General features: G+C 49.5%; 1 protein-coding gene across 1 annotated transcript; it reads left to right on the forward strand.

Annotated features, from left to right (window-relative positions):
* The first annotated feature begins 4,489 nt into the window (after nt 1-4,489).
* Nucleotides 4,490-16,950, forward strand: LOC310892281 (unconventional myosin-VIIa-like). The gene is made up of 12 exons (XM_083819784.1): nt 4,490-5,652; nt 6,762-6,915; nt 7,087-7,242; nt 7,449-7,554; nt 8,841-8,954; nt 9,752-9,839; nt 10,026-10,132; nt 11,054-11,239; nt 12,190-12,306; nt 13,016-13,099; nt 13,372-13,491; nt 14,492-16,950. The coding sequence occupies exons 1-12, from the start codon at nt 5,526-5,528 to the stop codon at nt 14,579-14,581; spliced, it is 1,449 nt and encodes a 482-aa protein (XP_083675910.1). The 5' UTR covers nt 4,490-5,525; the 3' UTR covers nt 14,582-16,950.
* Nucleotides 16,951-16,986: the final 36 nt, after the last annotated feature.

The raw sequence follows: 16,986 nt of genomic DNA on the forward strand, positions 1-16,986 counted from the left end.
TCATTTAACTCCACACCAACTTTTTCCTTTCGCATTTCTTCACTGCTGCGCTTCTCTCCCAAAATCACCTCCAGTCAAAGAGGCGGAAACAAGTTAAACAGAACTGTTCTAGATCCCTTCGTCCTGTTTAGCTTAGAAAAAAAGCCATAAAACTGGCTCACACCAAGAACAGCCGCATTCCTACAAACTGACAGAATTTCCCCCTTCATTAAAGAATACGAAGGGAAAGACACCAGCAGGGGCAAAGCCTGATTAAAGGCTAGTTAAACTTGGAGCTTTATTTGCAAATAAATATTGTAAATAAATAAAATTTATTATTTGCAAATAAATAAAATTCTTTAATGCAAATAGGAACAATGCACCAGCAAGAAAAAGCCCTGTTTATAAAAGAGCAATGTGGTATTCTTTGAATTCAAGGACAGCTCTCTTCCCCACTCACAAGGATTTAAGAAGCCAGGCACTCTGGGGCCAGAAGGTGCCCCTGTCAGCCTCTCCAGAAGGGGGGGAATTATGGATGCACCACAGGATTAACTCAGACCCTACCTGAAGGTCTGCAACAGGAAGAGCCTGTGCCCTCTGCCACCCAGAACCAGCCATGGCTTCTAACTTAAATGACCACAATCTTCTCACTACAGCATCTAAGGAGACGTGTAGCTGCATGTGATGAAACCACAGCGGAGGTTCACCTGCCTCCTCCAGAGCCCAGGTTAACCAGCAGGCTCAGCGAAGGCCTGAAGGCAAAAAAAGGCACTCGCTTACTCTCAGGGGGTTTTCATTGAGGTAGGGGGGTTCTCCTTCGATCATCTCGATGGCCATTATCCCCAGTGACCAGATGTCCACTTTGGGCCCGTAGGCTTTTCGTGTCACCACTTCAGGCGCCATCCAGTACGGGGTCCCCACCATGGTGCTGCGCTTGCTCTGTTCGGGAGTGATCTGGGCACAGAAGCCAAAGTCAGCTGGAAAAGCAAAGAAGGAGGGAAGAAAAAGTTAGAAACCAGCAGGTTTCTCCAAAAACAACACGTACTGATGCCACAGCTGTGGTACAAGCTAGCCTGTTGCACTGCCTGCTACATTGCTGCTGCAAAGGAGGGCTGGTTTTGTGGTTAACAAGGTGTTCAGGAGTAAGCTTCTAAATCTGACTCGCTGAGGCCATCAACATCACAGAGCTGCTCACTTGTCGATGTGAAGGGTGGTGATCAGTAAAGAGCTGTACATGGATGCTGTGAAACGTGGCACTGCAGCATTTGGCAGCTGTAATACACTGTGTAACACATGCTCTCAAGCCTGTTCCTGGGTCTGTGAAAACAGAAACCAATGCCCAGTCTGTCCTCCCTCCACCCACACCCACCAGTATTATCTGGTCGTATTTTCAGTCCCAGAGATAGTATTTCCCCAGAAGATGTACCATCTCGCAAACACGATTTGCTTTCTAGAGCAAATACTGTGTTCAGAATAAATTTAAGGACCTAATTTGGTACTTATTATTTTCTTTGAGAAGACAGAAAGCTGAAGAGCCTTCCTGTGGAAATTGCTTGGCCCTGTCTTATTTGCATTTGACTTTCCAAAAGATCACAGAATAATAGAATCATAGGAAAATTAAGGTTGGAAAAGCCCTCCAAGATCACCTGGTCCAACCATCCCCCTACGAACAATGTCACCCACGAAACCACGTCCCCAAGCACCACGTCCAACCTTGCCTTGAACACCCCCAGGGACGGGGACTCCACCACCTCCCTGGGCAACGCGTCCCAATGCCTGACCGCTCTTTCTGAGGAGAAATGTCTCCTAATTGTTTTAATTGGTGAAGAGTAGCACTCTTTGTTCAATTCTTTGTTTTAATTGTTGAAGAGTAAGGGCATGACGTTTCCATTTTTCCACTCACCAGTGACATCACCCGACTGCCAGGACTTTTCAACTGTGATGGAGAGCGGCTTGGCAACCCCATCAGCCAGTTCCCTCAGGACCCTGGGATTCATGTCATCAGGTCCCATAGACCTGGACCTGTTTACATTCAGCAGGTGGTCTCGAACCTGCTCTTCACTTACCGTGGGTGGGACTTTGCTCCCCCAGCCTCCACCTACAGGTTCAGGGAAATGAAAGACTTGGGAAGCCCATCTACCAGTGCAGACGGAGGCAAAGAAGTTGCTGAGTACCTCAGCCTTCTCCGTGTCTGTCGTTACCAATTACTCAGGTATAGAAACTCACTCCTAATATAAGAAATTAGCCACCTCTAATCGCTTCCACACTACTATTTTCACCCCTCAGTTTATTTTCACAAATGTTAAAGGCGCATGGTGGCCCCTGGGGACTCCTCCTGTCAGCCCAGCGCAGCAGCCCGAAGGGAGCTGGGTCCTCTCTTGTGCTCTTCCTCGAGGCTCTGTGCAGAGGGGCTGACACCTCTCGCACAAGGGCTGGCGGGTGGGAAAGAAACACGCACACAAGCCCTGAATATCAGCAAGAGTTCTTTATTGCCAGGTGTTTGGTGGCTCCAAGCTAATGCCTGGGATGGAGCCTGCGCGACGAGGAGTAGGGAGCTCGCCAGGCCCTGCTGCGTAGCTACCGGTGTTCTCTCATGGCACGCAGCAGAGAGCTGCCGGGGTAGTCCCAGGTCTGATGTGGCCGAGGTGGATCCACTTCCATGGGTTCCTCCGCCTCTTCTTGTGGATCCACCTCCATGGACTCCACGGTGTCAGGCAGGAGGACAAGCCAGTCCTTGCCTGGGACTGCCCACACGGGATGCCTCCCATCAGCTGTGTTCTCCGGCCAGGGTGCCGAACGAGGGGGTCGCCCAGTTCCATTGCCTGGTCCCATGCCACTCTCCACTTGATATTCATTCGTGGGTTTCACGCCGCCATCTCTTTTACGGCCACGGCTGGGTCCCTCGCTGCGATCTGGCCGATGGGCACGCCTCTGCTCCCCACGGCTCTCCGCATCACGCTCCCGTCTTCGCTCCACACCACCACTGCACCTCTGGTTAGGCCCAGGCCCCCTGCTGCTGGATGTCTGAGGGGCCGGCCTGTTCCCCGCATCGCTGCGGTGCCAGTGATATCTCCGATAATCGTCTCTGGGCCGGGCAGCAGACTTCCCCCAGGCACTGATGTCTTTTGTGCCGCAGGTGCTGTCCCTCTGCCCATGAGACATCTTTCTCCCATTAGCTGCCATCTTCTCGGTGCTTCCTCAGATCGCTTCGCGGTCCTCACACCGAGGAGGGCTGCCGCTCGCCTTGCTCCTTTCTCTGGCCTTCCTCCTGCCGCTTACGCTGGCTCTCAGAGGACCGAGTCGCTGAGCAAGTGGCGGGCCAGCGGCAGGGGGCCTCTTTTATAGGGCCCGGGGCAAAGGCGTGACAGCGGTGGCCACTGTGACCTCAGCAAGGCTCTGTGATGGAGTGGCCCGTGCGAGGCCAAAGGCGGCTGCGTTGGGAGAGGCCTGGAAGATGCCTTCATATGGACAAGGAGGAGGGCTGGGGGGGCTGAGGAGCCCCTTTTCTGGGGCTGGCTCCCCCCCAGGCCATTTGGCTTGACAGAGAGAAAGGCTGCCCCATGCAATCCTGCCTCAACCCCTTTTTTCTCCCCATCTCCAAGGCTTAGAATCTCTGGTTAACAAAAGAACACTCCATCAACAAAACCAAACCAGACCCATTCAAAAGGCTAAAGCGGTCACAGCTGAAGTACCCATCTTCAGGAGATCTTTGATCTCCTTCTATGACCAAGTGACGCGCTTGGTGGATGAGGGAAAGGCTGTGGATGTGGTTTACCTTGACCTCAGTAAGGCTTTTGACACAGTTCCCCACAACATTCTCCTCAAGAAACTGGCTGCTCGGGGCTTGGACTGGCGTACGCTTCGCTGGGTTAGAAACTGGCTGGATAGCCGGGCCCAGAGAGTTGTGGTGAATGGAGTCAAATCTGGTTGGAGGCCGGTCACTAGTGGTGTCCCCCAGGGCTCGGTACTGGGGCCGGCCCTCTTTAATATCTTTATCGATGATCTGGATGAGGGCGTCCAGTGCACCCTCAGTAAGTTTGCAGATGACACCAAGCTAAGTGCGTGTGTCGATCTGCTCGACGGCAGGAAGGCTCTGCAGGAGGATCTGGATAGGCTGGAGCGATGGGCTGAGGCCAACTGTATGAAGTTCAACAAGGCCAAGTGCCGGGTCCTGCACCTGGGCTGCAACAACCCCAAGCAGAGCTACAGGCTGGGAGATGAGTGGCTGGAAAGCTGCCTGGCCGAGAAGGACCTGGGAGTATTGGTGGATAGTCGGCTGAATATGAGCCAGCAGTGTGCCCAGGTGGCCAAGAAGGCCAACAGCATCCTGGCCTGTATAAGAAGCAGTGTGGCCAGCAGGTCTAGGGAAGTGATTGTGCCTCTGTACTCAGCTCTGGTGAGGCCGCACCTCGAGTACTGTGTTCAGTTTTGGGCCCCTCGCTACAGGAAGGACATGGACGTGCTCGAGCGAGTCCAGAGAAGGGCGACCAAGCTGGTGAGGGGTCTGGAGAACAAGTCTTACGAGGAGCGGCTGAGGGAGCTGGGCTTGTTCAGCCTGGAGAAGAGGAGGCTCAGGGGCGACCTCATCGCTCTCTACAGTTACCTGAAAGGAGGCTGTAGAGAGGTGGGGGTTGGTCTATTCTCCCACGTGCCTAGTGACAGGACGAGGGGGAATGGGCTAAAGTTGCGACAGGGGAGTTTTAGGTTGGATGTTAGGAAGTACTTCTTTACCGAAAGGGTTATTAAGCATTGGAACGGGCTGCCCAGGGAGGTGGTGGAGTCACCATCCCTGGAGGTCTTTAAAAGACGTTTAGATGTAGAACTTAGGGATATGGTTTAGTGGAGTACTTAGTGTTAGGTCGGAGGTTGGACTCGATGATCTTGAGGTCTCTTCCAACCTAGAGAAATCTGTGAATCTGTGAATCTGTGGGAGGCTGTGCTTAGTGGTCTAGTATTCCTTCCCAGTGATCCCTTACACAGCCTGAGACCACGTAGGCAGCAGGTGAATTACGTGGGGACATTTTCATCTCAGCTCCAAAGCATGCACCACTGCTGAATGTAGCTTACCAGACTGATCAAAAAACTCCCGCTCCTGTTTAGAGGGGTTGGCAGCCCATGGAGACAGACCAAGTCCTGTGAGATGTCTTCACCCTGGTGGGTTTGTTCTACTGGGCAATATTCTTTCATTGTTGCTGCCCATCTCCCTCACCACCCATTGCCATCACCCCTTCTCTTGTGGTTAGAAGCTTTTTTTTTTTTTTTTTTTTTTATTTCAGTAGAAAAGGTGCTTGGGTAGGGTCCAAAAGGGACTTTTCTGAGCCCTAGGAAAGGAAAAATGACTACCTTTGGACACAGCGGGAGACAGATACTCTGTAAAACTGTGAATAGCCACTTGGTGTAAGAGTTCTTTATTCTGGTGTTGTGAACAGCCTTCCAGGTGAAGCACTGGTTACACACAGTCCATTTTATCCCTGTAACCTCTCCACCTTTCCTTTTGCTTTTCCTTTGCCACCAGGCCACCACCCAAGCACACCCTGAGCAGGGTCATGATCACCAAGAGCCGTGGGAAGGACAAGTTGTGGTGTTACACCCGTGAGCCCATCAAACAGCCGTTGCTGAAGAAGATCCTGGGGAGCGAGGAGCTGTCCCAAGAAGCCTGCATGGCCTTCATTGATATCCTTCCACTTCCTGGGGCACCCCTTGGGCAACAGGGCTGACAGGCAAAGGGCTGAGCAGCTTCTTCAGAGACCCAACTAAAGCCCATAGAAAGGTTTCTGGTCCCTCTTAAGGGCTTTGGGACCATGTCATGGACTTGGAGATGGATCTGATCCCGAAATCTGTATTTGAGCATCCTTGAGAGCTGATGGGTGTCTTCTCCATAAGCAAGGTCCAGGGAGTAAGTTACTGAGTCTTGCAGGTACACATCGCTTAGCGGTTAACTCAACAGTTCTGTTTTGGCTTGCTTCAACTCTCCAGGATGCATCTGCTGTAGAAGGGAGTAGACCTAATCATTATGGATACAAACTAGTCCTCATGGCCTCAGGGACAGGGCTTGATGCCTGAGTATCACTTTCCTGGCAGAATAAAGACAGCATGGGAGAAAGAAGCTGAGTACAAATATAAATCTAACCTGTGGAAGTCGCCTTTGTGTTTTGGTAGGGTTTTGCTCTAGGATACAGACTTTAGTTCGAACAGTTCTGTTGGTATAAACCCGGTACTGATGCTACAGCACAGTTACTGCTGCTACAGTTTTCCTCCTAGCAGCAAATAACAGCAGTAGTAGGAACTAAAAGGACTGGTAAAAATTGAGAACATCTGCAATTTTATCATTCTCCTTTCCATGTTAAACACATTTATTCAGAATACTGTGACCTGTTGTCATGCAGAATAGGTACAATATGGTGAAGTGGTGAAGGTCATCATTTGGTTTATGTTACCACAGCTCCAGTGCTGTCTGCAGAGCTCTGCCTCATGACACCAGCTGAAAATCTGGTCTTTTATAGTGGTATCACTATGTGTGATCAGGTAACACAGTAGTCACAGAACTTTCCTAGGCCTACATCCCAACCACAAAGTGGTTCTTTCTGACCTGAGATGATGCATGAAAAAGAGAGAGAGCTTGCTGGACATCTCCTAAAGAAATTTAAAGCCTTACCACTGTGCCCCCTCCACCAAATTGCAGCCACTTCTGTAGTCAAATGTGGGATGTCTTTTATCACATCATCAACAGAAGGGCTTCTCCAGACCTCCCGCTTAGCTGATCCTTGACTCCTGCCTCCCACCAGTGCTGAAGTACATGGGTGACTACCCATCCAAAAGGACCCGCTCAGTCAATGAGCTGACAGACCAAATATTTGAAGGTGCCTTGAAAGCTGAGCCTCTGAAGGATGAAATCTACTGCCAGACCCTGAAGCAGCTTACGGACAACCACATCAAGTAAGAGTCGTTGGTTTTGCTTGGCCCAAAGACACTAGCCTCTGTTGGGCAAAGGAGATCTGGAGCCTAAGCATGTCTCCTCCCCTCTAGCTGAGAACCACCCACCCATGCCAAAGCACAGAGCAGTGTCCATGCCATAACTTTTTTCCTCCTGGATCTCTCCTCGTTTAGGTACAGTGAAGAGAAAGGCTGGGAGCTGCTGTGGTTGTGTACAGGCCTTTTCCCTCCAAGTAACATCCTCCTGCCCCATGTCCAGAGGTTTCTGCAGTCCCGAAAACATCACCCGTTGGCAGCAGACTGCATCCAAAGACTCCAGAAAGCCCTAAGGTACAGCACCAAAAGACCTCCTAGTCCTGACCATGCCACAGCATCCAAATATGCATTAGAAATTACAAGTAGGAGATGTTTTGGTAGTAGTTGGAGGGACACTGGAAGCTCACAGCCTTTCTCTGCATTCAGCCAAACTGAACTAAAAGGACTTTGGGTGGAGGATGTTGCTGATGCTATGGCACTTGCCTCTCCCTGTTTTGCAGGAATGGATCCAGAAAGTACCCTCCCCATCTCGTAGAAGTGGAAGCCATTCAACACAAAACCACCCAGATTTTCCACAGGGTTTACTTTCCTGATGACACCGATGAGGTAAATGGGATAGAAGGAAACTTCATTTTTGTCAGGATGGATGTCAATTTTCTTATTAAAATCCCAGAAAAGGCTACTGTTGTTTCTGATTCAGAAAAAATTCAGCCTTCCCAGAAGAGTCTGAAACAGCAGCATCAGAAAGATCCATCCTTATCTACCTTGGTGAGGCAGGATAGAAGACTGGAGCTCAGGGGTCTGATTTCCTGCAATTCACCTTCTCCAGACATGGGTGCTGAGTCAGTCTTCACTGCAAATTTTGACTCCAGGAAGAGAGAAACAGGATGTGTTCATCTCCATCCACGCCCTCAGTGGTTCACAGGCCTTGGCCATCAGTTATTTGCAGCCTCAACTGACAGATTCAGTCCACCAAACCATACCCAGCTGGGTACCAGTCCCAGGGACTGGGCTGGGAGCTGGCAAGAAGGAAACTAAAATTATTCCCCATTCTGACCTGAGATGATGCAGAAATCATAACATCTGCACTCAGGAACCTTTCATTAATCACCTTAGACATTAATAAGGCATGTAGATAAATTGAGGCTGGAGCAGATAGGCATGTCCTTGCAGGTACTGCTCTCTCATGCTACTGATTAGTCTCCCAGTGAGGTTTGCCTGCTCCTCTCTTTCATCATGCCCTTGGGCACAACTAAATTCTTGTATTTCCAAGGGAGTTTATGTGAAAAGCAGTGCACACCCATGAAGGGAAAAGGGTATTCTTCTCCAGTAGCTGTGTGTGTGCCCATGTTTTTCTGTAACGGGGTTTTACAGATCTCCTGGGACTTCTTATCACTCTGAGTATTTTTTCTATGTGACTAGTAATAAGCTGCTTTATACACACGCATCTGTGTGAGAGCCAGTAGAAGGAGGCAGAGGGGACTTCGGCACGTGTCTGTGGTCCCTTTGACCATGGCAGTCACCCAGGTGGGCTGGCCAAGTAGTGTCCCTGTGGTACAACACGCATTTGCACTGAGGGGCAGTGGCACTGAGCTCCAGGCCATTCTCTCATGGTAGGTGGAACATGGGTTCTGGTGGTTCAGGCAAACGTGGCCATGCATGGGACTGGCAGAAGTTTAAGTTCCCAATAAGTTCCCAATAAGAAGTTCATGGCTGAACTTCTGCAAATTTCCTTTTCACATGTCCAGAGCCACAATCCATAAAATCACTTCTTTCGTTGGTGGTGGGCACTTACATCTTTTCACATATCTGAGCCTAGAGCTCCTCGAAGAGAGCATGAAGCAGAAATTAATCTTGAGGTAGCAGTGGTGATGATCTTCCTTTCTTTGTAGACATTTGAGGTGGAGTCCAGCACAAAAGCCAAGGATTTCTGCCAGAACATCTCCAACAGGCTGCTCCTAAAATCTTCTGAAGGCTTCAGCCTCTTCGTCAAAATCTCTGACAAGGTGAGTGACCCACACAGAGGCTGGGGTAATGCCAAAACACTCGGTGCTTCACAGCAATCATCCCAAAGGGCTTAAAACACAAACAGGCAAAGGTCTCCTGTGTTGAGAGCAGGTGGCTTTAATGCCCGATGATAGCACTGTGGCAGCCTGCTGTGTCCTGCTGACTGAGTGATGCAGCCAGTGCCACCCTATGTGCAGGATCTCACACTAATTGTGGCCCACCGAATCCCTGTGTGATCCAGAGTGAGGCAAGAGTCACTCTTTTTTTGCCTTTGTTGTCATTTTTGTCATTTTTTGCCCAAAAAGGTCACTGCATTGCGAATTAATTGAATGTTAAAGAGCACATGGGGACTGCCAGATGGAGCCAGCCTGGTCCCCTCTGGGTAGCTGTTCCTGTGATGCTGCATTGATCTGGGGCAAAGGAGATAGGGTCCATCAGGAGAAAGAGGTAGAAGACCCATGTTGCTGAGACGGTGTCCTGGTTTTGGCTGGTTTATAAGGATTAAGAAAAATGTGCAAGCTTAGAGCTGCCTTGGGCAACTGGAAGAAATCTACAGAGATAGTCATCAGGAAGGGAAATTAATTGCTCCAGGGAAACAGGAAGGTGCAATAAGAATTAATGGGTGGAATTAGAGCGAGTTGTTGGCAATGGCTTTCTGGCATCAGCAGTTTGTAGCAGAGAAGTCTAATTGAGACAAAGCAGTGAGCAAAAACTGCAGGAGATGGGGCAACAGCCAGCCCTGCCTGTGGCCTCTCGCTGCTTCCTCAGCCTTTGTAACCATGTGCTGTGCCCCCAGGTCATCAGTGTGCCCGAGGGCGATTTCTTCTTTGACTTTGTGAGACACCTGACGGACTGGATAAAGAAAGCAAGACCAGCGAAAGATGGTAACAGTGACTTTTCTCCCTTTGGGGTCACGCACAGCCCTCCTTGAGCCCTCCAGCCCTTTTAAAGATGGGCCACGCTGCTGTGGTTGTGCTGCCCGTGCCAGCCCTGGGGGCAAAACCTGACAGATGACCTGGCTGGTGCTCTCAGCATTGCTCTCAGATCTGCTCCCTGCTTCCTTCGCACAGGTATAGTGCCTTCCCTCACCTACCAAGTGTTCTTCATGAAAAAGCTCTGGACCAACACAACGCCTGGAAAGGATTCGATGGCAGATTCGATCTTCCACTATTACCAGGTGCTCTGGGAACCTGAGATAGCAGCAGAGACTTTGGGAGGAATTAGGGTGGAAAGACTGTGTATGTGCAGATGCATGAAGTTTTACTTTTAACAGAACAAAGTCCTGCCTTCAACAGAGAGCTATGAAGAACAGTTGGGTTGTATGGCAAGGACCAGGCTTCATGCACTGTAAGGCAACCAACTCAGCTGAGATTTGGGCCAGATGTTCTTGGGAAAGTAGCAAGAAGTGGGACACAGTAGCACTCAGCCTTAGCAGGGAGTACAAATTCACAAGCATTCTGAAGGTTTTCAGCTCCTTCATTCTTGGGCGTGAGCTGTGATGGTCCCAGCAGCCAGTCAAGAAGCTGCAGCTCTTCTGCACTTGTTTCATCTGGGAAGAAAGAGACATGTGCATGTCCCAAAGCTTTTTCATACAAGTATGCAAATACACAGATGTTCCCTGTGTTCTTGCCTGGATAAAGCAATTATCCTAATATTATCATAGCCTCTGATGCTTTGATAGTTACCTGACACATTTTCAAGCATCTTTTCGTAATGGGGGAATAGATTGAAAAAAAAATGAAAAGGAAAAATAAAGGGAGGAAAAAAAACCCATTCAATTCCAATTGTCCATTACAAGGGTTGGATTTTCAGCAATGAGGGAGGGAGAACAAGACTGTAGGTTCACACATCTGATACCTACCACAGGGACCACCCTGTAACACGAGAACGTTTCAGGCCAGAGAGGATCTTTAGACATCAAGTGTGGTCTCAGCTGAGCAGCTGCCTGTCCACCACACTTGGTACAACAACTATGAGTGTTCCTAAGGCAGAGCCTCATATCCAGGAGCTGGAGACCTCCAAAAATGTGATTTAGCACCAGAGGGTGAAGGTCTGAGGTCACCCCCTCTATTTCTGAATGGCTTTCTTCCACATACAGGAGTTACCAAAGTACCTGCGCGGCTACCACAAGTGTACACGGGAAGAGGTCCTGCAGTTGGCAGCTCTCATCTACCGGGTGAAGTTTGAGGATGACAAATCCTATTTCCCCAGCATCCCCAAGCTTCTGAAGGAGCTGGTGCCTCAGGACCTCGTCCGGCAGCTCTCTCCAGATGACTGGAAGCGGGTAAAACAGCAGCTTTAGTCATAGGTCAGGCTTGGTGGGGGGAAACCCAGCATCTCGTGTGACTTGTCTGATGTTCAACACTGAAGTCAGGTTGCCAGAAGGAGTGACCCATGGTCCCTCTTGAGCCTTAAAAGGGCCACAATCTCTCCAACAGCACCAAGAGAAGGAATTGTACATGTGTTCAGACACACACACACGTTGTGGGCTTTGTGCTGCACGTTGCTGTGACTGTAGTGGTGGATGCAGTGCTGTATGGACACATCTAGGGGATGGTCTCATGTAAAGCTTTGTTGTTGAAGGCAGACTGCTGAGCAGAAAGGCAATTCTCCCCGCTTTACACAAGGAGAGCTGTGGCACAGGTACGGACAAGTCTAGGCCATAAAGTAATGTAGATGTCTCACTGCCAAGAAACAATCTTGTAAGTCCTTTCTGTTTGCTGGGACTTGAACTTGGCCATGTGTCTAACAAGCAAATTATTGGCTTCTCTGTGTCGAAGTCCCCTCAGTCCCTTCTGCTCCCAAAACTGAAAGATCAAAATTTATAATCCCTATAATGGAGTCATCAGTACAGCTTCTAAGAAAGGACCTACTTTAGTTCCAGGCTCTGCTCCAGTGACCCACCAACACTTCTGTGAAGTGTTCATTGGAGCAGAGACTAGAATAGATGTCTCCACCTGGAAAACTTCTCCAGCTACTTTCTTGGCCCAATTAATATTTACTCATCCCAAGAAACTTGCCATCTGAGAACAGCTAATAGGCAGGAAGAACTGATCACAGGTTCACCATATGCTGTGGTTTGTTAATGAATCTCAGCGAAAGCCCAGTTACCGTGAAGCAATTATGGTTTCTGGTAGGATAGTCCGTCTTTGTAGCATGATGCTTCTTTACCTGCAAAAATCTTTGGTCCAAGGTAATGCAAACCCTCCAGCTCTGCTGTCCTCTCTGTTGCAGTCCATCGTGGCATACTACAATAAGCACGCAGGCAAAACGAGAGAAGAAGCCAAGCTTGCCTTCCTAAAGATTATCTTCAAGTGGCCTACATTTGGATCAGCATTCTTTGAAGTGAAGGTACCTGCTCTGCCTGGGGGTTCCCTGGCAGCTTTGAGACAGTATCAGAAGTCCCGTATCATGGAGGGGTTCCAGGTATGCAGGGTTGTCCCAGTGCCTGGAGTGGAACAACCCTGATAAGACAGGGAAAGGATGTAAGTCTCTCCATCAGTAAAGGGCTGAGATACTCATTTATGGCTGCCCTGTCTCTTTACAATACTGGGGCATTGTAGAGCATCAACGTATCTCAGTCCTCTTCAGGTCTATCCTCGCAGCTGTACTGCTGAGGAGGCAAGAGCCATTCTCTGTTTTGTGAAGGGAAAGGGGAACGTGTAATTTTCACACACCTGCACACACTGTGAACCCAATCCAGATCACCCATCATGGCACCAGGTTCCCATCACAGGCAGGGGAGGCCAGTAGTGATGAAGTCCAAGAACTCTGGGCACCTTATTGCAACCCCCCATACTCAGGGACCATACATTAAGCATGGTGTGGAAACATGACGCTGAAACCGTTCATGATATCTTTGAACTTAGGCACCTTAATTTCTGTCATGTTCATTAGATGGCATAGTGGATCTGAATAATATCCTGTGATTTTTCCACCCAGAGTGATTTAGCTGCCAAATGTAAATGCAAATGCTGGCAGAAGATACTGGGTGAGGAAATAGGAAAGCACCTGATTTAGCACGACGCTTCCCCTAACCAGTTCATCTCATTTCCAACAGCAAACTACAGAGCCAAATTATCCAGAAATCCTTCTAATTGCCATCAATAAGCATGGAGTGAGCCTCATTGATCCCAAAACCAAGGTAAGCAAGACTGAGGTCTTCACCAGGTGCTCCTGAGCCAACTCCCCAACCCCTTACAGGGTTAATCCCAAAGGCTGTGCTATTCCACCAGCCACATGGACCTTCCAGTAGAGCAGTCCTCCACGAGAATGGAGGATCCGCAGTCTTGCACTTCACTGCTGTTCCTGTGAGGCCATGGTATATTCTCATTTCAGCAGACATCCTTGGTCTGCTTGAAGGAAAGTTAAAGGTTGAGGCTCTCGTGTTGAGTGTGAGTCTTGTGTTCCCACCAGGATATTCTCATCACTCACCCCTTCACCAAGATCTCCAACTGGAGCAGTGGCAACACCTACTTCCATATAACTATCGGCAACCTGGTGAGGGGAAGCAAGCTGCTCTGCGAGACATCCCTGGTAAGGAGTGTTAAAGATTGATGGGCACAGTTAGAAAAAATCCTGACTTTGGCAGGCTAAAATAAACTGCTTCCCATAAGCCATGTCTCAGGGATTCTCTGGACTGAAAGTGGTCTCATAGAAGACCCATCAATGTGTGTTTTTCTTTTTTTATTTTTATATTTTTTCCCCTTGATTTCAGCACTGTCTGGTTGCTATCTCCAGAACAGCTTTTCCTAGGGATGATTTAGATATTAAGTATGGGGATATGTTAAGTGTGTAAGGCCTCACCTCCTATGCATCCATGGAGAGCTTTATGGCAGCACAGAGTTCATCCAAGACTTCCCTGCCACTGCCCCCAGGGCAGTAGCACTGGACAAGCCTGTAGTAAGCAAACAAGCAGCACTCACACCATGGCTCTGCCCAAGCAACTGGGGCTCTCATTAGGTCCATCTTCCAAGTTACAGGCAAGCCTGAGGTTCTTGGGGCATTGCCGACCCAGGAACATGGGACACTGCTCCATGTCACTGGAGTGAAAAACGTATCAAAGCAGATGTGGGCTCAGGGGGTGTCCTTTTACCAAGATCCTTTGCCCAGCTTGTACCTACTAACAGCCACAAGGAAAAAAAAAAAGAAAACAAAACACTTCTGCTTAGTCTATCTTAAACTCAAAGCATGTAGGATAAAAAGTCCTGTCCTGTTATTAATTTGGGGCGTTCACATTATTTTTGGCCATTTGAAAAATCCACTCCCCTTCCAAAGCTCCACACATCCTTAGCCTCAGCAGCCTCCTGGGAGAGACTTGCACTGTAAATTGTGTTTGATCCTTGTGTCAGGGCCATATCACTCAAGGAGAACTGTGGAAAAAGGAAGAAGGAAAAAGAAAAAAAAAAAAGAAGGGAAAAATATACCTGGAAACATATATATAAGTTAACGACTTGTAGCAAGTGTGTTCAAGAGGCATGAGCCAGAGACCAAGCTGTGCTATAAAGGCAGGTAACATCTTCTCTCTCCTCACCAGGGCTACAAGATGGATGATCTTTTGACCTCGTACATCAGCCAGATGCTAACAGCCATGAGCAAACAGAGGAGTGCAAAGGGTAGCAAGTGAACTGCAAGAAGCCACTGGCAGGTGGCCATGGGGCTAATTCGCCAGCTGAGGGCTGTGGGGTACCCATGCAGCTGGGGGAGAACCTTTGCCTCCCAGATGTGGAAGATGAGCCGAACGCCGTCAGGGAGTTCGCTGGACTCTGACCTCGAAGGCTCCAATCCCACCTCCCCTTCGAGCGAGGATGACTATCTCTGACCCCCCGTCCTCCTTCCCCACCCTGCACCCCGACTCCACCTTAAACCTCAAAGATTTCCAGGGGACACCACCGCTCTCAGGCAGTGACTGAGCAAAGAAACTCCGGCAGGACGTTTGCCTGAACCCAACAGCTGCCATCAAAAAGGCTCTGGGAAGAGGATTTGTGTGTGTGTGCGTGTGCGTGTGGCTTGGTTTGGTTTGTGTTTTTATTTTAAGTAAAGAGAGAGCTATCGAGATGCTAACGGCTTTTGGTGAGCTTATGGGCATTTCAGGTTTGAAGAGGAGTAGCAGAGCCCCAGTCCATGCTGGAAAGGTGTCTGATGAACACTGCGGGGCTTGTTTTTTGACATCACAGAAGAATACACCGTGTTCTTAAGGACAGGAAGAAAAAGCAGGCTGGGAGGAGCACATTTTAACCAGGAATCAGAACAAACAAACCACTGATCGAACAGGCTAGAGTACTGAAGTGCTGTCCGTGCAATGCTGGAAATATTTAAAGAACAAATTTTAAAGTTCTGTTTCTTCTTCTATTTATTTTTTAAAATATTAAAAAGAAAAAAAAATATCCCGCAATTTGCGCTGGTATCTGGACGATGACTCAGGGCTGAGGGCGACCTGCAGGACAATTCCTCGCCCTAGGATCCCCCTGGCACCGTGACAGCCAGTGACTGGGGCACATCTTCCCCAACCTAAGGGCTCAGCTGGAAGTGAAGCTCAGAAGATGTCATCTCCTTTTGCCCCCCTTGTGTCCAGACAAATTAACCCTGGGAGGATCTTTACTGCAAGCTTCAACGTGGATGTAGGGATTTCGAAGTTCCTGCTCTTGGAAGATTGTGGCCAAGCCCATGTGCAGAAAGGGCTCTGATCTAAACACGGACTTGGCCATCACAGCTGGAAAAAACTTAATGATTTTGTTGTGCTTTTGTGTGTGTTGCTGTATAAAAGGGCTCTCTGCCAGTCCCGGTTGGAGCCTGAAGCACTCTCAGAGAGCACAGGCCCATGATTTCAGTGGGTTTTTCTCCATCTTTGGTTGGCCCTGCCGATCTGCTGGCTGGTTGTCCCATCGTCCACCCAGCACCACGCAGTGTGGAGCAGCTCCTTTGGACCAGAGCTGGGACCTGCCAGCAGAGAGGAGGCTAAAGGCATGTCGTGTCTGGGGGGAGGTAGGGGAAGGAGCATGGGGTACCTTTCCAAAATCCAGGCTTCAGAGGAGCACGTTCCTGGGCAGGTGGCATCAGGAGGGGTGAGAAGTGTCTGCTGAGAGCTGATGTTGGTGTCACTAACCAGTTAAGCTCAAGTAACCCTTGCTGGGCTTACTGGGCTCAGTCTCCCAGCGCTGTGGCACCAGGAGCACTACCTGCCAGGCCACCAGGAGCACGGCATCTGACGGGGATACAGCAGTGGCTTTGGACCTCGGTCTCTCCACCAAAGCAAACAAAATGCTGCTTGGAGACGTCCACCAGCCAGCCAGGGCTGCTAGGAGATCCCCCTTACCACCACGACGAGCCTCCAGCCACCCCTGCCGCCCACAACACGCTCAGTAGACGATGCAGCCTAGCAATGTTCTCCAGTGCTGGTCTGGGCCAGCTTTCCCCCACCGCCACCCTCGTCCCTTCGTTCACAGCTCTGTTGGCCTCCCGTGCACCCCACCATTTAGGGGGTGCTGGGACTCTTGTGTGCGTGTGCCTGTGTGTCATATGTATTAGCATCTGCTGGCCTCTTTGTATTCACACCGAGCAATGTAACACGAAAAAAAACGTATGTCCAAGTGAAATATTCTCATTAAAAGGCATAAAGTGGCTTGCGGGAGGCTGTCCTGCACTGTGCGGTCGTGGTGGTGGCTCCACGGGTGGGATCAGGGCCCCCAGGTCCTCAGCAGGGAGAGGACTTCTGGTGGAACGGGGCTCCTGGTGAGAATATCCGGCAACGGGGAGCGAACTGTCAGTGGACACAAAAATTAAGAAAATTAAGAAGGGGGGTAGGGAGCTAACACCATCATTAGGATCCTTTCTGCACACTTCATAGATCTGGAGCTGCTCTACACCAATCCTTTTGCCCTTTTCCAAGGGAAGCTACTGCTTTTTTGCACATCTAGCCTCCAAAATACCTCAAAATTGCAAGCTTAGAAAGGTTTGAGTGCTTTTCAGCACAGTTAACTTTGAAACCCTGTACTTCCCTTTCACCTTTTATTTGTGATGATATGTTTAATC

The sequence above is a fragment of the Anser anser genome (genome assembly GCF_964211835.1).
Source record: "Anser anser genome assembly, chromosome: 1".
Taxonomy (NCBI): Eukaryota; Metazoa; Chordata; class Aves; order Anseriformes; family Anatidae; genus Anser; species Anser anser.